Here is a 23,733-nt window from a genome sequence, read left to right as displayed (position 1 = left end):
AAGACAATCCTATATACAGATCGATATAAGGATTGATACAGAGATCATAAAAGAAACCGATATAGATAGAAATTTTAATTTTTCATAACAACCAAGCATTTAGAATTAAATTACATTACTGAACGTTCCCTGTTGTTCAAATGCGTAAGCTGATGTATGGCGGACTGCGCACGTGCGAATGTCTTCAGCGAAAATTTAAACTCTTTATAGCTTGAAAAACAAATCTCAACCGATATTTAAATCCTATGTATAATAATATAAGCTAAAGAATAAATATTTCATAAAATTTAAAACGCCAATATTGAAACGGGTTTTTAAGCTGGATACACAATTGTTTCTGAAAATATTTTAGGTTTTCCTAAACATGGTTGGTAATATTTACATCACACTTCGCATAGTATTGTCATTTGAAGTGCGCATTGAAAAAATGGTGGATGGTAGTAGGAATTGACAAATTAGAGCCGAATAAATAGTAAATTTTAGAAAAATTTAAGAAAAACGGTGTATCACACGGCGTACGTGTAACTAAAAAGATTGAAAATGGGCTCGAATAAACGACACAAGACCGAGAAGAGTCGGGACGCTAAGAAGAAGCGTCACCGTAGCCGTTCACGAAGCTACACGCCTGAGCGCGAGAAATCGGAAAAGCACAGGCATCACAAAAAGCATAGAAGAAAAGAACGCAAGGATTATGATAGTGATGGTTATTATCTGATTCATTATTTTTAAATTATACGAATACGTTGCACAGTGGCTTTTCTCAATGTCGCGTGTTTTAGTAAAAAAATTAACTACGCGCGCACCGCTTCAAAAATGTAATTATTTACGAGCGGTTAGATAAGCTAAAATACTTTTCATTTATCTCTGTTATTTCTCCTTGTCATCGTTTCGAAAATAATATCGTGTTTCATCTGCGCAGAAACATATTTATCAATTTCAAGTACAAGATTAAGTAATTTGGAGGGAATCAAAGCAAATAATAATATATACTTTGCATAGGTACATAAGCATTTACTATGATGAGCATACGATAGTTAATATCAGTTAATACTGCGTTTATTTTATTTCAGTTGAAATAGTTAATGCACCTCCACCCCCAAAAATTTCTAAGTCTTCACATCCGTCAACGCCTCCACCTCCTGAAATTTCTAAGCAGCACAGCCCTTCGCCAAGCAAAGGCGGTGGAACACAAACCTCTCTATCGATTGAAGAAACTAACAAGTTAAGAGCAAAGTTAGGTTTAAAACCATTAGAAGTTGATAGTGGACCAAAAGATGATCCGAATAAGATTAAGGATGACTTGGGAGAGTTTTATCACAAGCCTGCTCCTGATGTTAACGAAAAGTTAAAGACCCAAAAATTAAAGGAAAAGATTGGCACTCAGAAACAGAAGAGACTAATTGAGGCTAATTTAGCTAAAGTAAAAAGTTTAGGAGAATGCGAATCTGATGATGATACCAGAAATTGGATTGATAAGACCAGACGTTTAGAGGAAGAGAAGAAAAAAGCAGAAGAAAGGGTATTTTCAAAGTGTTCCAAATGTATATTACTCAGTTAGCATATTTATAATTAATGTTTTGATCTTTTCTATTTTCATGCTAGGCAAAAATGTTAGATCAGTTAGATGAAGAATTTGGAATTGGAAATTTGGTTAAAGAAGAAATTCATGCTGCACGTAATACGGCTTATACTGAAAAAAATTTAAAGGGCCTCAAAGTGGAGCACAATATTGTAAGTACCTACATTTATGTATATTTTTAAAAATTATAGCAATTGAATGATATTTAACAGGAGAAATTTGAAGAAGGCAAAACACTTATCTTAACGCTAAAAGATCGACAAGTGCTAGAAGAAGGCGAAGACGTGCTTGTTAACGTAAATATAACTGATGAGGAACGTTATCAACGTAATATTTTCAATAAAACGAAGAAGCCTGGTTACGATGCATACGATGACGATAACTTCGATGAATTCGGTTTCCCGAAGAAGACAATTCTGGAAAAATATGACGAAGAGATTGGAGGAACGAAAAAAGACACTTTCACACTGGGAATTAATAACATCAAAGACGTGAAACAGAACAAACTTGACTACGTTAAACAACGTTTAGCCAATAAACGATTAGAATCATTACAATTAACAGAGCCAAAACTAGCTAGTGAGTATTATAATGAAGAAGAACTTGCGAAATTTAAGAAGCCAAAGAAAAAGGTAATCCTGTGAAATCAAGATTTTATGCTATCTCTTACATAATGCACAAGCTCAATATTTTGTCATATTATTTTAGGTTCGAAAGATTAGAAAGAAATTAAAAGCAGAAGATTTAGTTCCTGAAGACAATGATTATCTTCGAGATCTTGGAAGTAGGAGAGCCAAAAAAACCGAGGATGTAAAAGAAAACGATGTTTTGGACGTAGATGATTTGGGAGGTATTTAGTATATTTTTTTTAAAGATTATAATTACTTTTTAGCATTTGAACCTCTGTTGTACTGTTAATTATTATTATGCGTATTATGTACCGTTAATTATTACTATTAATTATATTAATTATTTATACTGTTATATTACTATTGTACTGTTTAAAAATATATAAGCCAATTTTTCTTCATCCTCAAGCTCCCACTGAAGATCTCAGTGGAATAAAATTGGAAGAAGATGACAAAGAGTTGGAATTACAATTAGCATTGAAGAAGGCTCAAAAACTAAAAGAATCCCAATTATCAAATATCGAAAAAGTTGTTGAAACTATAAAACAGGAGTCTATGGGTTCTGAAGAGAGTCAATCTGGAAATATTGTTCTTAACGCCACTGCAGAATTTTGTAGAACACTAGGAGACATTCCTACTTATGGTCTTGCTGGAAATAGAGAAGAAAATGGACAGGAGTTGATGGTATTGAATGTTTTATTACTATATTTCTGTTGAAATGGTATTATCTAATCTCCTTTTCCTTCCTTTCCTTCTTTTTTTAATAAAAAAATGCAGGACTTTGAAATGGACGGAGTCAAAGAGGAACCTCCTGCAAACGAGGATGAAGATGATGGCCGTGGCGCATGGAATACAGTGCACCTAGGTATTTCTAACATCCAAGCAGATTGTTTGATCTTTTACATTGTGTATAATCTTTTATATTTTATGAACAGATGAAAGTACATCAGAACCAGTAGCAATGGAAGCCGCGATTTTAGATGCAGAACCTTCGCTCGGACATGGCGTAGGTGGAGCGTTAAAACTTGCTATGAGCAAAGGTTATTTGCAAAAAGAAGATAGTAGTAGACCATCTGCGTCTCGTTTCGCACATCTACAAGCTCAGAATTACTCAATAGAGGACAAGACTTATGGGTATGTATGGAACAACTATCATTCAATACAAGAAGCTTTCTTACATATTTGGAAAGAGAAACAAATGTGAGAAATATTCTTCTATTGAATGCATACCAACGAACCTTGTTAGACGAGTCTCTAGTGAATTTCAAACTGTTAGTTAACAGTCGTAAATAGAGAGCTCAGATTTCGGTGCTCGGAAAATGGATGATCTGCTACCGCAACGAGATTAACTACTTTGTTGGAGATGATGAAAGGCCTAAGAAGAGAGTAGGATTGATAGAGGTATGTTTATATTATGCGATTCTACTGTACCAAGCGAGATCTGTACGAGCGTTCTAGACAAGTCCAAGTATGGATTGAAATTGCATTAATATAATTAGCAAGAAAAAAAGTTCATCTGCTATATACACATCACAGTATAATTTTGTATTATTGCATTCTATACATGCATGTTCAAATATGGGTAATAAAATAACCTTTAGGATACGGACTTTATACAATCTTGGTTTGAACTGAAATCCTTTTTCACATTTATGGTTATACGTTTTATCAAATATGTTATAAAAGTTAATCTTCTTTGAGCAAGTAATAACAAATAATTTAATACATACATATACATATAATTAGTTAAACTTAAGTATATCTTTAATAAGAACATATTATTGATTACGATAGTTAATATCGACTTGTTTAGATTCGTATTAATTTAATCGCATAATGTAATGTATCTTTAAAATTTAATCATTTTTTTGTTCGCGGTAACGTAAATTTCGAAACACCGAATTCCATGAGCTACAATCAATTTTTACACTTGAACGAAGTTTATTGTTATTTGTTTTTATCTTTGTTTTTTTAGAGACGATGATAAATTTGGTAGAAGGGATCGTTTCAATGGTCCAACGTCAGAATTCAAAGAGAAGGATGGTTTCAAACCAAATGTCAAGCTGGAATACATCGATGACGATGGTCATGTTTTAAGTGCGAAGGAAGCTTTTCGATATCTCTCACATAAATTTCATGGGAAAGGTCCAGGAAAAAATAAGGTCAACTTATTTATTATCCTAACTAAAACTCTCTTTCCTTTTTAAACTGCAAAGTGGATACTAAACATAACTTCATAATTTATAGGTTGAGAAACGAATGAAAAAAGCAGAACAAGAAGTTTTAATGAAACGAATGTCATCTACAGATACCCCTCTAGGAACACTTAATTTATTACAAGCAAAACAAAAAGAAACTCAGTCGCCATATATAGTACTCAGTGGAAGCAAACAAATGCAAACGTAAAGCAATTTTATATTACTCTAGTAGATATTAATTAAAAGTTAATTTCGTAATACTTATGAATATTTTTTTTCAGGACTAGCATATCGAAGTCAAAGCATTAAGTTAAAGCTAATTTCTGTAAGAACTGTATATAATATTGTGACAGAGAAAAATCCCTTGTCAGTACACTTTTTCAGCAGAATAGTACATTGGAAAATGAATACTTGCACATTTTTCCTTTAATTTGTTAATCTACTTACACGATAATAAAATAACATTTGTGAGTTTACAAAGACAACTAATCTTTCTTGGACCCTTTTCTTTTTTAATTGAAAAGATCATTAGTTTTTTAAATAATATAATTATTTATTTTATTTTTAAGGTTTTGTTATACGGGAACATTACAATTTTAATTTTCGCGTATGATATGATTGAAATATTGTGTTTATATTTTACAGACAAGTTTGTAAGGCTTTGCTTACATTATAAGTCAGATATGCTCAATTGATATATGAAATCTTCAATATATGTACATATCGATACAGTTACCAGAGAAAATTACTTACATTCTCTCGGTATATATAAAACAGTATAAACTCATATTTTGTCACAGTTTTTTTCGATAATGATACTTTATATACTTAAAATATTTCATCTTAGTTTTTAATCAAATAAATTGACTGCTATCACAATAAAATTAAGTGTAGGGAACAAACGATGTTCACAATTATATCTTATTTATATCGACATTAGAATAATACGATTTCTATATGCTAACAGTAACATGTGCATAAAAGCTATAAATATTTTAACATTACTTCTTAATTATTCATCACAATTTACGATTAAAGTTCCTAGTTATCTACTTGTACAAATTGCTATTCGGAAGATAGAAATTCCGGTACTACAAAATATTTTATCCTTTCTAATAATTACTGTACAAACGTACTGAACATTGTCTGTTTTTATCTTTTTGCTTTTTATTTAGTACAATATATTATTATGAGATTAAAAATATTTATGGGCTTGCTAAATGAAAGAAGTTTTGATCAATTATGATGACAGCATGATTTGCTACTGATATCAATTTGAGTATTTTTACAAAATATCAACGTCATTATTTCGTATTTAAAAAATGATTTCTCTTTATGAGAAGGTTGAACGGCATTGATTATAGTACATAGTATATAGTATCCCTGATATCACAAGGCTTTTCTTTGTGCAAAAATAGTAATAATACTTGATGATTTCTCGAATCTTACATAGTGCACAATAATTATATAAATTACATCTTATAAATATGTCTCGAATATACACGATACAGTTACATCTCAATATATGTTTTAGAAAACTTCCTCTCTACTAGTTATATACAATTTAAAAAAATTTGTTTTCTTTTCTAGAAAGTTTGGCACTTCTCTCGATGATTTATACAAAAGTAATAGGAATTCTTCGTAACTAAAAACAGTAATCTTTTAAATATATTGTTTAGAAAATTATTATTAAAACTATTATTTGAAAATACTTTTTTAAATTAAGGCAGCGGTATATTTTGTATTGTTAGCTAAGAATTTTTGAGTAACTTTGAAACCCTGTCAAAAATTTAAGTTAACTTACTATTAGGGCTACTGCTCGCTGAAATTTGTTATTTTGATAAATAAAAATTTTGGGCAACTATGTACTAACAACAAAAAATATATCATTAATCGAACAAACAACGTTTATTCCTTTAATTCAATATTTATTTCTTAAATGAATTCCTATCAATTTTGTAATAATCTAATGTACATTTTGATACAGATATGACTTCTATTTGCTTGATTCTAAGAAATTTAGTTTACGCCAGTAACATGTATTTTACCAAATAATATTCACCAATAAATTATAATTATCTACAATTCTGTTACTTCGCAAAATTCAATAGAAACTATTTTCTATGTTACTGTCATTTTAAACAAATTTCTTGTCAGCAGTTTATTTATTATATTTACGTAAATATTCCTTTTTACTCTTTCCTACATTCAAATATTTTTGATAATTATTATCTTGCTGTACTTATTCTTCCTAATTTTTCTCTAGGTTTTTTGTTTATGTATATACATATATACGTATGAACATATTCAACTATATCTGATACTGATACATTCACACACAGGCATACGCGCACACAAAAGTCGCGTCAAGTTTTTAAATATTATAAATTGACTTCTTTGTTATATATAGTTTTGCTTCTTTTCTGTTTTCTATCGCATGGTATTAAAATCATTGGTATAAGTAAAAGGGAAGTGCGAGTCTCAGCATATTTTGATCGGCAGTCCACCTCTTGTAGACCGAGCTCTTGTTAAAAAATAAAAATTGATTGTTGTTGTATCAAAAAATTGTATACAAGAGAGGACACATGCATGAAATGTGGAAGTAAAACATGAATTATGATACTGTTCCGTTAGCTTTTTGGATAGACCTTTCTCAAGTTAGTTACCTTCCAAGGCATCTTCCTTGAGCGCAACATCATCAGCAATTGTTATCTGTTCAACGTCTCTATGTTCTGGTTCTGAGCGTTTTTGCTCATACCTTCATCTTGGCCGCTTGGGCTCGATAACCTTGTTGATTTTATCGACTTCAATTTCGTTGTTCCTCCATATCTAAAATTCACATCACTGCAGGTATCCAGAGGATGCATCGTTCCAGTTAAATTCGTCACGTTATCATCGTTTGTAACTTCTAACTTCGTAATTGGTACTTTTTGAACAGATCCTAACTCATAAGCTGATTTCGACGACTTCAACTTCATTTTAGAATTTAATGGCAGCGAACTCGTTTTCTCCAAATTGACTTGTTGGATCTTCAAGTGATTATCGTCTTGCACCATGTTCTGCTCTTCGGTTGAATTTACCGTATCAGTGATCCGAATATCTATATTGACGGTTTTTGGATCGTTTTCGTCATTTCTAATACCTTGCTCATTCGCATACTCATTCCTAAGAGCGGCCAATTGTGCTCGTTGCTTCTGAATATGATTATGCGAGTTTGAGAAGAACGACGAGACTCTCTCCAGTTTTGTAGCCAAGTTTGGTTGGCTCAACGTGGATTTTAAAGGGTACGGAGTATCCATTACGTTATTATTTTTTAACAAATTTTGAGATTCTCTTCCTGCGGAGTTACTCTTGATCATTCCCATTTTATTATTATCCTCGAGCACTTTTAGGGAGTACAATCTATTGGGTGTGCTTCTTCGTTTCTCAGCGATGCTTAACTGAGCGATTATTCGACGAACTTCACCAGGAAATTCGATGTCTGGGCGAGTTTCAGATAGTTGTTGTATAAATGCGCCCAATGTGGCGACAGTCACTTCTAGACTGCGATTCTGAGATTCAAGTTTGTGCAGGGTCGATTGCTGCATAGATCTTGCTGTCTCCAAACGGTGCAAGTCGTTCATAGTAATCTGTGATTATAATTATACTTATTTAATTTTAGAAGCAGTAAAACCTTATGGTTTTTAAGCAAGATTAATGTTTAAAGATCTTACTTCAAGTTGTCCACTGAGCTGACCGACTTCTTGCGTAAGTTGCTTGTTAAGTACTTTTAACTTCTCCAGATTTTCCATTTGCGGTTTCATTGATATCATTTCTTCCTGTAACACCTGGTATTCCACTCTATATTCGTTCAATTGCTTCGTAATCTCTTGATCCGGATAAAACACGCGTTTCATAACTCGGTCCAGAATTTCTTTATCTACAGCTGGTACGCGCGTCTATAATTAACAAAAATTAAGGAACATAGGTATTATAGTTATATCCGAGAGCTTCATTAAAAAAAAAAAGAATTTTTCATACTTTGAGATATTCCATAATTTCTTCAAAACTGTCACACATTAATAATTGATCTTGGTGCTCTTCTAACAACGCCATAGCTACCCTGAAAAGTACCTCAGTACTTTCCAAGAAAAGTAAATCTATAAAAATAAATATAAAAAATAAATACCTGAAACTGTAAAAATAAACACGTGTGTATAAATTTGTATTCATCTTGTTGTACTTACCAAAAACTCTAGTCACAAAACCAAGTGGAAATTGACTGGCAAATAAAGTTAGCAACCATGGTGCAGCGTATAATGTGGGCGAAACCTCATGTTTGTCAAAATGATTATAAATCGCAGGCAATCTATCGTGCAACAACCTGGATAATTGATACAGGTACAATTGTAAAGCTGCCATATCAGGAAGATACAATTTCCTTAGGCCTCTTCGAAACATTAAGTGTCGTAGAAGGAAAAACGCTATATCTTCTGACATCTATTAAAAACAAACCATATTTTAAGAAAAAGATGCTTATTAATAAAAATTAAATACTAATTAATAAAATAACAAAAATTAAAAATATTTAAACTTACGTGTAAAAGAAGAATGCCAGCTACGAAACTGAGACCTTGACAATAACCAACTTCATGGTCCAGAAGCGAGTAAGCTTTCAGCAAATTGAACAAAGCTAATTGTCCAGGTCCTAGAGGTGAACTGAAATACGGATGGTTTGGAAATGTTCGTCCTAAATCTATTAAAATTGCATGTTGCTGGGACGTAAGCTGTTTCAAAAGCAAATCGTATGGTATATTGTAATTAGGGAAGTCGCGCGTGTCTATTGGAGGTTGCTTCAAGCAAAATTGTTCGGCCAAAAATTGCCATACTTCTCCTCTTTTGCCTTTTGGTACACCTGTACCAATATGAATAATTATTAAATCGTTAAGTCATTATATCTAAAAATATCTTGATATTAAAATTTTTATGATCACTTACCTTGTTTAATAGCATGTAAAAGCATTTGATTATCACATTTTGTAGAGATCCTCGACTCTTTGCTTACTAAAAGGTCCCATACTTCCATTAACTCGCGGCCACAAGTGCTAAGTTCATCGTACTCCAATTTTATTCTTTTAACAGTCGCTTCTTCTTGACGAACTGAAATTAAGTACATTTTTATGTACAAGTTGAAAGAAGTATTTCTCTATTATTCAGAAAAGGATATTAAATAGTATATTATTAAATATTGCATTATATTACCTCTAAGCCTCGCGTTCTCCTTCTCCATTCGTATAAGTATCACCTGCTGATTGATAGCTTTCTTCCACAGATCCCTTAATTCTTGTTTCGTTCTGCGCGTCGCCGTCGCCTGGGGCGATTTGATGACGCCAATATTTCCTGTTTTATCGCTTTCTTTTTCGTGATCTTTATTGGGAGTTACAACTCGATTCAATATAGCTTGTCTCCATGAGCCATTTGACTGTACCGAATTGTTTCCATCTGTCTCAGTTGGAGACATTTTTGGTGAATTTCCTACCTTCAGGAATCTATTAAAGAATATCATAAAAATAATAAAACAAATTCAAGTTATAATTATAAACTACATACTGTCAAAAATTATACATACATATCCATCATAGAACTCTTTGGTCCAGTATTTACAGTCAATTGCTGTTCAGGCGAAACCCTTAAAGATTTGGGTCTACTAGAATCCGGCGAAATATCTGCCATGGACGGTTGTCGCGACATATCGGGGCTTTGGCTACCGCTTTTTTGTATCACAGTGTTGAGGTGGCTCATATCTTTTAAATGTCCAAGTCCAAGGTCATCCCGCGAACCCTTTCTCTTTATGAGGTTATCAAAACTATTTGTAAGCGAGCGTTTCGCTTTCATGAATATTGTGCTTCCGACACCTACGCCTAGGTATTGATTAAGAAATTCACTCCTGAAATATATTATAGATTAGATTGAATTGTTAACATAAATAAAAGTTGTATTTTTAATAAACATTTCAAGAAACTTTTTCTTAAAAGAAATCTTACCTATTCTCGGCTGTGTCATGAACGTGCCTAGCCTGTTTCGTCTCGCAATGAGCACGCAACAGTCTTATTAAAAATTGATTTTGCTCGCGTAAAGATGTCCCTGTACCGCCGGCGGCCTCAGCACTTTTGTATTTACTAACGACGATTTCTTGCTCGTCCTCCGGCAGCATTTCCATCCGCGAAAAAATTATATTCTGGGTCCTCCTGTCATTCTGTCCTAAAATCCGCAGGAGAACATGCTAACTTCTTACTCGTCCCATAATTTTGTTGGAAATTAAAGGGAGACAAGACATAAGTATACTCGTAAATTACCTTCGATTTCCTGGCATAACTTGTTATACCAATACATGGGGCAGTGTTCACATGAAAACACGGAATATCGGTCTTTCCTTGAAACTTCGCACGTTCCAACAAACGCTTGTGAAATAGCTAAAAAATACGTATATGATTTTAGATTGTTTGATTTTAGTAAATTGATATCTCAATGTATTTTTATATTGTTAGATTAGATGTACTTGATTAGAAATAATGGAACTTCTACATTATTAGTTGTTTATACAGGGTGTTCTATTAGTGATGGAATCTGCCTTATCTGAAATCGACACTGAAAAATGATTAATGTATTTATTACCAAATGTTAGCCAATATAAAGTTTAATTTCTTATATTAATTAATAAAAAAGAAGTGAGTTACATATATATATATATATAGGAACTTTCTCCTTGCAATGCCGGATTTATTTCATCGTAGCAGAAGCCATCAATAAAGAATAAGAAACTCATTTTACCAGCGACAAGATCATCTGCAACGGATTCCGATTGGCACTTGAATACGTAGCCAACAAAAAAATCCACGTTATTCTCTTTGCAAATAAAACCGAAGTGCTCGGGGTTCTTGATGCCTTGCACGCAACTCGCCACGTCTCTGAGTTGCTTGTGAAGCAATACCAGCTTCCTATCCGGGCTGATTAATCTCAAATCATATCGGCCAACCTGAAATTCAATGTCAGATCAGATCAGTTTCAATACAGATTCTATATAATAAAATATATATTATTATTATTATATGTAATATATATATATCGAATCATTTCAAACCTGGAAGAGCATCGTGCGATTATGTTCGTCACCCCCTCTCGCCATGGAATCCCTCCTGGCATTCAACACGCTACCCGTAGAGGAAGCCCGGTTTCGCATAACTTCCGGTGCTTGCATTGAATTATTGTTTGTAACATCTCGATTCTCCTCGCGCTCGTCTTTCTCGGCAAGATTGGGGTTCTGTGTCTTTGGAAACGTTTCCACCGAACCCGTGAGTGCTGACGGTACACCCAGCGAGTTAACGGGCGATATGACCCCATTTCCGGAGACATTTTCTATACTTTCGATCTCACTAGCACTAGATTCCTGAAGTAAAAATTGTTTCTTGATATTAACTAATATACTGACTTTTTGAATTATAATTAATATACATGTACAATTATAATGATATTATAATAAATATTATAATTAGAATATATGTATAATTTAGTATAGAATTAGGAAAAGATAACTTACCGTGCTATTTCTCCTGTTATTGGAGGACGTTAAAAGTGATTGACGCTGACTCTCGGAAAGAAAGTTAGTCACCGACGGTCTCGATTTTTCAAGACCGTGAACGCGAAATCTTACTAACGCATCGTCTATGAAGCCCTCCGATACCTTTGGATGCGACACTCTGATTTTCCCCACATAGAGCACCTAAAAGTTATTGATTATTAATCTGTATTTTAAAAGGAAATTATTTAGTGAGAAAAATTGTATCTAAATTAAAACTGAGGTCAAGGACTTCTAACTTTTAAAGATCATTTATTGCTCTAATTAAAGTGTATATATTTAGAAGCTGCTACAAATATTAATAGCAGAAGTGCTAATAGGTATATTTATAGTCTACAAATTTTATTTTTAAATAATCTCATTTTGTATTTATTTTTATTCATTTATACTTATCAACTTCATAGATGTATAGAGCAATAAAAAACGTTTAAAGGAGAAAAAGAAGAAAGAAGAAACACGAAGAATCACCTCAAAGAAATGGGAAGAACTTGGAGATATGTCAGCACCTAGGGACGTTAGGCTGGCCGCGCTACTTTGCGATCTTTGAGGGACATCCCGACTTTCCTTCATATTTCTGAGGAATTGTTGAACCTGGAAACAAAGCGAAGCATTGAATTGCAATCTCTCTCTCGTGACATGACATCATGGTATTTAAGTTGTAAATTAATTCTTGTCACGCGACACAGACAACAATCGTGTCTTTAATTCTCGAGTTCGAAATTCTCGCGAAAAATACAAATTATATAAATTTAACATTTTATTTTAATCTTAGATTTATAGGTTATAATTAAATAATTACGAACGAAAGAAAGAACGTATTTTATTAAAAATTATGGAGAAAACCGATTTAAACGGTTTTTAAATAGATTCCTTTCAATTTAGTTACAAAGCTCGCCAATTTACATAGTAATGTATCGATTTGCATAATTCACACTGTTGTATAACACTAGAGTGTGGTGTACGTGCATCACCTATGCGTTATATATTGACGATATATTTTCGAGGTAAAAATTTGTCAGAAATTTCCCAGAAATAATCCAGGATGTAGCATCCTAACTGCACCATTAATATACAAACCGATTTCGCAAGAAAGCGTGGTCCAAACGTGGCCGATGGCCGTGGACCAAAATAAATTTGTTTCGAGAGCACTCGCCGGCCGCATGGTTTTCTCTTCTTTCTTTTATATTTTTCTTTTCTCTTAAACAATTCCAGATTCATTGTTTGTTTATCATTCATTCTTAGACTTTATTATATTTTCTTAGGTTTTACTCCTATTTTTTTAACTATTATTGTATAAATCAGTGATCGATATATAATATTTAAAGACGAAACAAATGTCAGTCTAGGTTTCATTTCTATAGCTATGTTTATAAACGCATGTCTGAATGCGCATAAACATTCGCAGTCTAGTAATTAAATATAGGTATTTTGTTTACCATTTAATGATCTAGAATCTAAGAAGATCAATCGGTAAGTCATTTACAATAATAAAACGCCATTGAACTAGTGCGACATCTACATTATCCCGATTTATGAAACAACTTTCTTATAACTCAAAAGCATCTCTCCTTATGCATTTCAAAATAATTAAATTCCGTGTTAGAAGGAATGTTAAAACCCTCAAAGCATGGTTTCAAGCGCTAGGAATGGAAAATTACAAAAATAATATTTGACTATTGTTTCCTAGACACCATAATATCGCTAACATTATATGTTTCTTAAATAGCTTTCTTTGTAAGCTACCAAATAGCTTTCTTGCTTTTGTCTCGTGAAGAACTTGTCTGATTGAACTTCTGAAATGCATGTGCGATACGTTATCATATTTTGTAAACGGCTTCTCCTGCAAATACAACTTGCATAGTGCTGCTACCAGCGTGTACTAAGGTAGAATTTCAAACTAAGAAATAACGAACTGTTCGTGCATCGACAAATTCTTCATACAACGAGCTCATCCAAGCGTTACCTTGGAGGCTGCCCAAGCGTTAGGTTACACTGTTACACCAATTTTCATGAGCAATCTCGCGTGAGACACGCGAGTTCTTTGCCATTTACGAACTATGATGGATACGTACAATGACACTAAAAAGTATGTGTACGTATTGGGTTGTAACATAAGTAAGTTCGGATAAACTCAATATATTTATTGACCGAACTTATTTATGTTACAATCCAATACTATTAACGAACACGTGCATTTATATAAGAAATAGAGAGAAAGATTAAAAATATGGAAAAAGTTGAAAACAAAAGAAGTTGAATCCTATAATCATTGAGAGTTTGGGAAAACAAGGAGAAAAGCAAGCAATCATCGATCTTCGGTATAAACGTGGCTGACGTTATGAGCCACGTTAAGAGCAAACAATTTATTATGCAAACTGTGGCTAGGTCTCGATTACGCGATATATCGAGAACGATTAGCAAGCCGAAAATACGTCGGATGACCCGATCGATCAGAGAACAATTTGTATCAATGAAAAGAAGATTATCTTGACGGGTGGTTATCTCGACGACCATAAGAGGTCTTCTCAGCTGCGACAGGAGAATCTCGCTAGCGTAGTTGCTGACACAGATCGGCACAAAGCGGCGGGGCTTCCTTTATCCAATTACCAGACAAGCTTTCTTTTTATTATCCGGCCGGCCCTTTCTCATACTGTAAAATATGTACGACTGACACTTGATACACATTGACTGCAATCTGTACAAGACGATGAATAGCAACGCGACATTGAAACTGGGCTATCTTAATGAATTCTCATCCCTTAACTACAAATCTTTTTTTCAATTTTATGGATGAAGACTTGGAAGAATGTAAATTTAGCAAGAATGCATATTAAAATGTAGTTCTAGGATTTGCTTTACTTTCCTATTTTTCTATTTTGAATTATTTAAACGGTGATGAATGACCATAGAAAACAATTGCATAGTTGAAGAGACGTGTTCTAGCTTTCTAATAGATCGATTAAATTTCTCATATCGTGTTATATTTTTAGATGTAATGGAAAATGAATGGTCATAAAAGAATTACAGCAAATGCAGAAATGTGCCTAGATAACCGAGTTAGTTAATGTATGTACATCGAATATACATTAGCAAACAGATATATATTTAATTGTAAAGTAACGGTTTAACGGATTGCGAGAAAACTAACTTCCTGTCGTCTTTACTTCAGGACTTAATCATTCTTAATAAGAGGATACTTGGATCGGATATAAATAACCTGTTTCCCGTCATCACATGTGACCATATCAGTCATATAACGTCATCTCAGTCAGTCATATCAGTCATCTGCTGAATAAATGTTTAAAAAAAGAAGAGAATGATAAGACTATTAATTCTCTATTATTCCTGATATATCTAGTATTTTCTAGCTTAATTTTTTCGACGAATAATGGCAATAAATCTCATTTAACTTTTCAATATTCGCATTCATTGAATCTCCTCTTGTTTCAGCTATAAATACCACCACCGAGAATAATCGCGAAATTTTCACAAGGTCTTCAAGCGCTCGTGCACGCTACATCTGTCGCGATTCTCCATCTTCTTTGTTGACACTCGCTCCGTCCACTACCAATTGATCATCGTCAATTCGAAATATGAAAGCACGCGTGATCATCAAAAGAAGCACGATTTTGCATCGTGACGCTGCTCGATTGAGTGCACGTGGAAAATTAGATTGAATATTCCCGAGAAAGACCCTATGAACCGCCTCATCGAGTTGTAGTTAAATGGTAACGGGTATTTCGTAAGCTGTGCTCCCGGACCAAGGGCGCTCGCATGATCGACGATCGTGAGAAAAGGCGCAGCGGAGAAATCGTTTCCGTCCGTTTTTCCAACGCGCTTCACGGCCAAGAATTAATGAGACCCTCTGCACGCGCGGATCTCGTGTCTGTGAATGGAATCTTCGTTGTGAAGTCAACGATGGATGATATTCTTTTTTCAACTATCGGATTTCTGCTATCTACAGGGATATTTTCTCAGTGTGAGTGGAATGGGAATGATGTCGCGTAACTTTCCAGTAGAAATGTTCGAAATTATTGCAATATGATGATTATTTCAGAGCTACCACCTCGACATTTTTAAGGATTTGAAAGATTTTTTAATTTCATGATTGCAATTTTTTACACGTAGTTTATGATTCGACTATGGATTTTTAAATTTGCAAAGACCTAACGTACCGAAAGTATGTGAAACTTCCAACGCAAAATTTTTTATTACAGTATTTAGAAGGTGAATCAAATTTATGCCTAAGTCCCATTTTTTTTCGTTACTTCCATAAAAATACGAATTTACATAAAAATCCGCAGCCTAGTTATAACGTTGATATATACAGGATGGTTGGTAACTGGTGGTACAAGCGGAAAGGGGGTGATTCTACGCGAAAAAAGAAGTCGAAAATATAGAATAAAAATTTTTCGTTTGAGGCTTTGTTTTCGAGAAAATCGACTTTGAATTTTCGCTCGGTACGCGTGCACTTCATCACGTCTCGTTATAACGGATCTCACTGTAGATCGTTTTCTCGATAGACAAATTTAAAAAACAAAATAAAAAAAAAATTTTTTATTCTATATTTTCGACTTCTTTTTTCGCGTAGAATCACCCCCTTTCCGCTTGTACCAGCAGTTACCAACCACCCTGTATATACATATATTTTATTGCAATCGTTGATTAAAGTTTCTTACACCAAGGAATTAAGAAGGATTCTGTAGAACCAATCAGGAGTTTAAATCAATTTGTGAAGATATACGTCGGAGATTGTTAAAGCAACTCTCACTTGATGAACTTCTGATCGCTCACGAATGTGCCTTGCGCGTGCAATCATTCATCATTCCAGATATACACAGCAATTACTTTTTGGAACGGAACGAAGGCAAGGTGTTTCATAAGTGTATTTTAAGGACTGCATGGAATTCAAAGAATAATCTCCCTCGTTTCATTCTTTTTTTTTTTTTTTAAATTGCAGAGTTTCAGTAGCAACTACTGTAGACATGTTATTACGTAAATCTTCTACGATGCAAACAACCAGGCATTAATTATTGATGAATAGGAATTTAATGAAAACCATGTTTATGACGATTAGAGATCTTCTATGAATGACAATAAATACAGACCTATTAATTCTGTTATGAAAGTTGATTCGATGAAATTGAAGACATACATATAATTAAAAAGTTATATAACACGTATTGTATGAAAGTATGTACTGTATACCAAAAATTATATTATGAACTAGATTGTACATTGTACAGTATACAATATACTGCTCTAAAGGCATATATATATATATGTATTATATACCAAACTAAATACATAGGAAGTAATATTTATTTTTATGAAAATAATGAAGAGATTCTTAATGTTTAGAATCAAGTGTTTTGCGCGTTGAAACATTGAAACTATACAGATACTTTCACCCTAGCGTTCATTTATGGAGCAGCAGTGTGAAAAGAGACGGGAGCTACATTTTCATACGTGCCATGTGTCGACCATAATTAAATCCTAATTGCTGGAGCCAGACTTAATTTGATTTGACGCTAAAAAAAAAAAAAGAAAAAAAGAAAACCTGGATAGTGTCGATAACCGTACGTGTAAGGTCTTTGATCTTGGTTGACATAGTTTCCATTGAAATGTCGTGGAATGCGTCACGCGTGTCTGCCGACACTTTTACAGATTAAAATAAGAATTGTTGAGGCCAAACACCATGAATAAATGCACATAAATTTTCCTTCGTTTAAAAGTATCGTATATGTACACTTTAATATCTATCAATTGATTTTGCAACTTAATACAATATGATTTTAATTAATGTGTGCTAATGGACGTTATAGCAAGCTTGTAACTAATGTGGCGGAACACCTATAACATAATTTATAAGCAAGTTTAATGATTAAAATACAAGGAACATTTTATTTTTGTTTACATTATTCCTTATTTGTAATTGATCTGGTTTATAATACGAAGGAAATCACATTTGCTATTGCAAATAGATTTGCTATGCAAATGGCAGCGGTCGAGGACAGAAATATTTCAGAGGAATCCATCTAAAAATGTATGGCACTCAATGGGTCTAATTATATGCAGACAGCTTGTCTCTCCCAAACGTTACACGAATATCCAAGCTTTCACTTGTGTTATTTAAATACCAGGATCATACTTTTCCAAGTTGCTAAATCTGTTGACTCGCGATTTTTTCCATTATTACCAAAACGATTATATCACATTCTTTGAATTAATTACTTAGAAATTAGCGAGTTGCTTGCTGGTCAATGTTTTTTGCTAGTCGGCCAAAAATACTGCAATCTCTGTAAACATGTTAGAAAATCCCTACATATACCGTATGTGCAATAGCAAATGTGCTGTTGTGAAATGTGCATCAACCAAACTTTATCAAAACAAATTTATGTAAACAAATATACTGAATGTGCATCATAAAACAAAATAAGATGCAAATGTTTTTCATTTGGTGATTTATTTCTAATCTGGTACTCCTAGTTCCAATAAAAGTGTGCAAGTATCAGATAAATTTAGTTTAAATGTTGCATACAAGAAGAAAGAATACTTCAGTTCCTGCTTCTGGGTAAAAGCATACAGTGCTGGCTATAAGTACCAGAACTCTTGCAGAACTCTTGCTTTCCATTATTTTTGTTTTCTAAATATTTTATTATAATAAGATAATAAAATCGCAATAATATAAATACAATCTACGTTATAATGTAAAATACTAAATATGGTATTTGTCAAAGTAGATACAACGAGTAGGTATCCTGATATTTATAGCTAACAGTACGATGCAAATGTTTTATAATAAGACACCTAGCAAGACACCTCTTATAAGATAACTATGAAAAGATAGTAGCGTAAGAATGCATAGCGTACCTCGTGCACGTACGCATACACTGTGGAACAGCAATAAAAGGGGAAGGGAAAGAATGCAACGTATCTGTCTACGTGACCAAATTAACATTAAGCCCGAAACAAGCAGTCATGTCGACGGAACAGGTAACATAATACCTACGAGCGAGCAGTGAACAAACGTTACGTCTTATTATCGACACTTTGTTGCAGAAAGTACTGTAATCACTCTAACACGATTACGCGTTAATAAGCACGTTTTTTGCGGCAACCACCGGATCCATAGACGGAAAAACTGGTTTGAAACTGTGTTGTGGATATTCATTGAGACACTCGGTTTCTTCTCGTCCTACTATCGCCTTCTCCTGCCGTTGTCATCGAGAATTCAAAGAATCGTGAAAGCAGAGATACTGGTACGTGATCGAAATGCCATAACTTTGGCACGAGACTCCTGGATACCGGCAAAATTCGTGACGGAACTCGGATACAAGTCGATCGAGCGTCTCCTCTAGGTTATCGCACATTTACTAAATTCTGGTTCTTACTGGAATTATGTGGAGAAATCCGGCCGGATGTTTTCAACCAGCATGTTTCATCGGCGCAATATTTAGATTTGAAAGTGACATTTTACATAAAGATTAGACCTTTCAGGCAATTGCATTCTAATAATCTATTTATTAAGTAAACGATAGATGTTTTTATTTTTGGGGTTAGGTTGAGGTTAGGTTCTTATTTTTGGTAAAACTGGTGATAAATTCTAGTCCATTACGTATTTTGTAAAAAAAATGATTAAGGAAAATGTATTTCTATTATTAATTATAAGACTGCGGACTTTTTTTTAGCATTTATGGGAAATTCTAAGGTGCAAAAATGCACAGAATGCATATAATGTACAAAAATATACATCTGAAATATGGCACTGAATACTGAGTAGCTAAAACAATTTTCTATCTGCGTTCCATTTTTTAATTATATGGACAGAGTAATCGAGGATTTTTCCAGAAAATTCCACAAAACCCATAGAAATGGAGAGTTAAGTAAATTGCATTAAAAATGTTAGTTATAGTTTTTAATGTTAACTAAGTTTTATTACAAGTTTATTGTTTTTATGTTTAGAAAATAAATGGAAATCCATAATAATTAAATTATTGGATTAGAAAATACAGACGTTTACTATATATCTATAAGCTCGATTTTCAAATTGTAGCTCCTTTTAACAACAGAAATACATTCATCCTTTTCTAAAGTAGAAGTTTTCTTTAGAGCCCTACAAACGTTCGATCCTGGAAGAGTTAAATAAAGAATAATGAATCTTTTATGTAGACAGAATTTTACAGAAAAATCTGGTGTATGCCAATAACTCTGTTTGTCATTGTACCTGACATGAAGATACCTCTAGTAACTTTTGCGAGCACAATTTGCAGAATGCAGGCTGTAGAATGTTGAGTGTAGAATGCAAAACGTGGAACGTGGAATGTGAAAGATGAAATGACAAGATACGGACTGCAGAAACATTAAGGCTGTTGGAAAATTCATGTGGTCACGTAAAATGCATTTCTTATTCGACACTATAAAACTAATTTCGACTGTTTCTTTTTTAATGAAAAGATTACTTAGCTGTATAAATATAAAATAAAATGTTAATATGTACATAGCAACCTTCGCGTGAGCAGCCAAAGTAAATAACATTTATTTTCTTGTTAACGATGCAACCTCAGAATTTTCTATTGGTCATCTGTTTCTTGGTTTGTAAATTCGAGAGTAAAATTCCCACGGCGCGAAACTAAAAAGTTGCAAAGAATTGAAGAAGAAAATAGAAGTAAATCTTCTAAACTTATCGTTTACCTATATTGCTGATCTGTAATATTTTTTAATTTTTTCATAACCTATCTTTCGCTCTATATTTTTATTACGGTTAGGTATTTTATATCTGATCTTAATATTTTTATTTCGATTTTAATTATAAAAACGAGTATCTAAAATTTTGTTTGAATAATAAGAAAAATATATTGCTAGAGAAGTTGAAATAATTGCTCTGTAAGACGATTAAGAAAGTGTTTTACAACATACCGTTAATTAATTGCAAATTTAATCCTCTCTCTAATCGACAAATAATTTTGGCGCTAATGTTCATACAAACACTCCGATGTCATTTAAATTTAAATGAATCGTGGAATTCCTAACTGTTGTTAAGAACTTGTCCCATTTCTATTTTCTAACCTTCCATAAATTACAAACCACGAGGTTTCTTAGATTATTAGTAAATACCTATGGAAAACATTATTGTGGTAGATCAACTGCCTAGTATAATTACCATATAGATTCAAAATAAAAAACTTCACTACATTCTACACTAGTATCCCGTCCTTTTCCCGGCAAATGCTGAATTAAAAAAAACTAATTTCTTACGCAAATGAATAGCTTAAACTATTCAAATAGAATGGAACGCATAAAGATCACATTAATAAAATAGAAATTAGCATTGTCGTAAGTTCTAGAATAGAAAAAGGGTTTAAAATGGATAAATTGCACAAAACGTCCGCTAGGGGCGACAGTGGTAGTGAGCGGTTCCGATCAAGAAATAATTACGTCAAACTCCATTCAGACGCGTTTAGTACTTTACGTAACTTTCACTACCGCGTACAAAACAGACGCGAGAATGTAGCGATATTCTTAAACGTTTAAGAACTATCCAATCTGCGACATATGTAAGAAATAATACGACAGAAGTAAAAAGCATCTGCGTTAAGAAAACCGATATTTTTTACGGAATAATTGGAACACGGTCATTCGACGAACCGAACGTTGGCAGAGAGCTGGGATTCTTGCTCGTTTGTTCGTTGTAAATTTAGATCCACGGTACGCCTGGTTCCACGAACGTACGCCTTACCAACGACGACAGATGGAAACGAGAAGAAAGGAAAACAGCCTCCAGGCTAGCGAATATCCTCTGTCGCGCACGCGATTAGTCGCAAAAGATGAATAATCTCCTGATAAGCCGATAAGAATAAATAACGGACATGAGATTAAGACTACTGCTATAGAACTAGATATATTCGTGGCGAAATATCAATAGTGACCGACGTCGTGATAATGTTTGTTCGAATTTCCGAATAGGAAAAAACACATTTTCTCTTCCGGTATAAATTATCCCCACCTTTGTGTGCTACTATCATGGTCCAGATAATGAAGAATCGTGCCAGGAATTTCAAGGTAGTAATTTGACTATGACATACATCTCGATCTATCTGTGTAAGATCTGGTGAAATACGACATAATGATTTTATTTATTTATTTAGGGAAACGTTTAAATTAATTTTTAAATTGAAAACAGACATGATTTTCTGTTTATTAATCTGACTATGAAACACGTTTCACTGTGTTTGTTAAGGATCTGAGAAAAATTAACTAACACTAAATTAAAGATTTTTGTTAGTGATTAATATATCAAATTTGAATAATAATGATATGAAAATTATACTCATTTTATAGGGTTAATCAAAAGATTAACGTGGTACATGGGAAGATCGGACTGGCAGGTTTGTTGAGAAATAGGGCGAATGATGGTCCAAATGTCATACGAGAAATGATAGACACCGTTTTAGAAAGCAAGAAGGAAGAGCAAGGAGAAGAAATGAACTACAGAAACTGCGGAGAAAACGGGAAAATTAGACACGTAATGTCTCATTTTGTCTTTGTCCATACGCCATTTGAGATAATCTCTTGTGGAATTTAAAATGAATCGATGTAATATTTACATCGAGACATTATATACAAAAATTTAATGATATATGAATTTAGTAACTTAAAAATGAATTTATATGCATCGAGTAATAGATAATAATTAAGGAATAAATTATTATTACCGACAGTTCTTCCTCAATTTAATGGAAGATACAATACAATCATCAACATGATAAGTACATAGCAAATTATTTCAATCTATTCCCCATTCACAATAAGACAAACAAAGAATAACTTCATAATTCCCATAGTACATATCTTTATACAAGATCATTCAATTATCTCCTACAACAACAAACTTCCTAGAACTCTTCATTATCTAGCACTAAATGCGCATTTGTTTTTAGTAAATTTCAAATGAGAATTAATAAACATTGAATATTTCATTTCCATAATTATCTGTTAGAATACACAGATACATAGATATGCATACATACATACATACATGCACATATATATGTCGAAGAATGAAAGACAGCGGGATTTCCCGTCCGGAATGTTGGGACAAACCGTAATACACTAGTCCAGACTTTTACTATAGCCGCCCTTAAGTAATAAAAATAAGAAATAGTCTTAATGTTCCAATCTGACTTTATGACGATGGGGTTGGGCTCGAGCTGACATGGCAGGTCACCGGACATAGCCACGGTCACGGGAGGGACATCTACCTGACAGAGGTATGAAATGATTATATGGCTCTCCTTAAAACAAAGATTAACCCGAGAAGCGGGGACAGGAGTGTATAAGGGCAGCCTCTTTTGGATTGACAGAGTTAGAGTGAGAGTTAGAGCTAGTCAGTTAGTTAGTGAGTCGTTGGACAAATTGCCGATTGAGTCATCGGGAAGTTACTCGAATCGAGTAGCACGTTGATACGAGTCCTCCCGTGGACCGTGGATTCGTTATCAAACCTGACTTCGTTGTCACCATCATCTCGACCATCCTATTACCATTCCTCATAGCCTCTTGTAGCGTCCACATTCGTACTGATAAATATTGGCTACGTTCGCGACGATAAAGTAAGACGGTAAAGGTTCGTCGAACGCCCCAAACTGCCAACCTGCCTCCGACATATATATCAATGAAGAAGAATGTTAAAATATAACGCCTAGAAAATTTTGT

The 23,733-nt window shown here is 33.5% G+C and overlaps 4 protein-coding genes and 1 long non-coding RNA gene across 8 annotated transcripts in view; 4 read left to right on the top strand and 1 right to left on the bottom strand.

Moving 5' to 3' along the window:
* The first annotated feature begins 386 nt into the window (after positions 1-386).
* Positions 387-4,891, top strand: LOC117235925 (U4/U6.U5 tri-snRNP-associated protein 1). 2 transcript variants are annotated; one of them, XR_004493747.1, is made up of 11 exons: positions 387-703; positions 1,071-1,519; positions 1,603-1,731; positions 1,792-2,211; positions 2,288-2,429; positions 2,618-2,892; positions 2,986-3,073; positions 3,144-3,342; positions 3,485-3,609; positions 4,184-4,370; positions 4,456-4,595. XR_004493747.1 is itself a non-coding variant. In XM_033498415.1 (11 exons), exons 1-11 carry the CDS (start codon positions 541-543, stop codon positions 4,713-4,715), a joined length of 2,235 nt encoding a protein of 744 aa, XP_033354306.1. In that variant the 5' UTR covers positions 387-540; the 3' UTR covers positions 4,716-4,891. The 2 variants fall into 2 exon arrangements, 1 of the variants encoding a protein (XP_033354306.1); XM_033498415.1 differs by lacking the exon at positions 3,485-3,609 and adding an exon at positions 4,688-4,891 and having other exon boundaries at positions 4,456-4,610.
* Positions 4,892-5,234: 343 nt separating this feature from the next.
* LOC117235924 (TBC1 domain family member 1) overlaps positions 5,235-23,733 on the bottom strand; it is a 39,198-nt gene continuing 20,699 nt past the window's right edge. For 2 of the 3 annotated variants that reach the window (XM_033498413.1, XM_033498414.1), the window contains exons 2-15: positions 12,490-12,612; positions 11,983-12,165; positions 11,527-11,832; positions 11,217-11,421; positions 10,742-10,858; positions 10,430-10,646; positions 10,015-10,332; positions 9,648-9,934; positions 9,384-9,545; positions 8,984-9,300; positions 8,633-8,885; positions 8,427-8,545; positions 8,120-8,344; positions 5,235-8,035 (exon numbers count right to left, since the gene is read on the bottom strand). In XM_033498413.1, coding sequence (XP_033354304.1) covers positions 7,115-8,035; positions 8,120-8,344; positions 8,427-8,545; positions 8,633-8,885; positions 8,984-9,300; positions 9,384-9,545; positions 9,648-9,934; positions 10,015-10,332; positions 10,430-10,646; positions 10,742-10,858; positions 11,217-11,421; positions 11,527-11,832; positions 11,983-12,165; positions 12,490-12,591 — 3,732 coding nt within the window. In that variant the 5' untranslated portion in view covers positions 12,592-12,612 and the 3' untranslated portion in view covers positions 5,235-7,114. The remainder of the gene's footprint in view (positions 8,036-8,119; positions 8,345-8,426; positions 8,546-8,632; positions 8,886-8,983; positions 9,301-9,383; positions 9,546-9,647; positions 9,935-10,014; positions 10,333-10,429; positions 10,647-10,741; positions 10,859-11,216; positions 11,422-11,526; positions 11,833-11,982; positions 12,166-12,489; positions 12,613-23,733) is intronic. The other variant, XM_033498411.1, reaches the window with a different exon arrangement.
* On the top strand, positions 15,383-18,551 carry LOC117235929. The gene is made up of 3 exons (XM_033498419.1): positions 15,383-16,000; positions 16,760-16,888; positions 16,982-18,551. The coding sequence occupies exons 1-3, from the start codon at positions 15,796-15,798 to the stop codon at positions 16,990-16,992; spliced, it is 345 nt and encodes a 114-aa protein (XP_033354310.1). The 5' UTR covers positions 15,383-15,795; the 3' UTR covers positions 16,993-18,551.
* LOC117235928 lies at positions 18,760-19,701 on the top strand. Its single transcript, XM_033498418.1, has 2 exons — positions 18,760-19,017; positions 19,084-19,701. The coding sequence occupies exons 1-2, from the start codon at positions 18,882-18,884 to the stop codon at positions 19,380-19,382; spliced, it is 435 nt and encodes a 144-aa protein (XP_033354309.1). The 5' UTR covers positions 18,760-18,881; the 3' UTR covers positions 19,383-19,701.
* Positions 21,421-22,793, top strand: LOC117235930. The gene is made up of 2 exons (XR_004493748.1): positions 21,421-22,083; positions 22,363-22,793. It is a non-coding gene; the product is annotated as an uncharacterized LOC117235930 (long non-coding RNA).

The sequence above is a fragment of the Bombus vosnesenskii genome, unplaced genomic scaffold (assembly GCF_011952255.1).
Source record: "Bombus vosnesenskii isolate JDL3184/JDL3185 unplaced genomic scaffold, Bvos_JDL3184-5_v1.1 scf7180000013334, whole genome shotgun sequence".
NCBI classification, from domain to species: domain Eukaryota; kingdom Metazoa; phylum Arthropoda; class Insecta; order Hymenoptera; family Apidae; genus Bombus; species Bombus vosnesenskii.
This window is presented reverse-complemented; position numbering and strand designations above follow the sequence as displayed.

Coding starts and splice junctions, on each gene's coding strand:
- LOC117235928 (XM_033498418.1), top strand. CDS start 18,882: ATGCATAGCGTACCTCGTGCACGTACGCATACACTGTGGAACAGCAAT. Junction 19,018..19,083: donor CAGTCATGTCGACGGAACAG/GTAACATAATAC, acceptor ACTTTGTTGCAG/AAAGTACTGTAATCACTCTA.
- LOC117235925 (XM_033498415.1), top strand. CDS start 541: ATGGGCTCGAATAAACGACACAAGACCGAGAAGAGTCGGGACGCTAAG. Junction 3,074..3,143: donor ATGGAATACAGTGCACCTAG/GTATTTCTAACA, acceptor TTTTATGAACAG/ATGAAAGTACATCAGAACCA. Junction 3,343..4,183: donor ATAGAGGACAAGACTTATGG/GTATGTATGGAA, acceptor TTGTTTTTTTAG/AGACGATGATAAATTTGGTA.
- LOC117235929 (XM_033498419.1), top strand. CDS start 15,796: ATGATCGACGATCGTGAGAAAAGGCGCAGCGGAGAAATCGTTTCCGTC. Junction 16,001..16,759: donor TACAGGGATATTTTCTCAGT/GTGAGTGGAATG, acceptor CAATTTGTGAAG/ATATACGTCGGAGATTGTTA.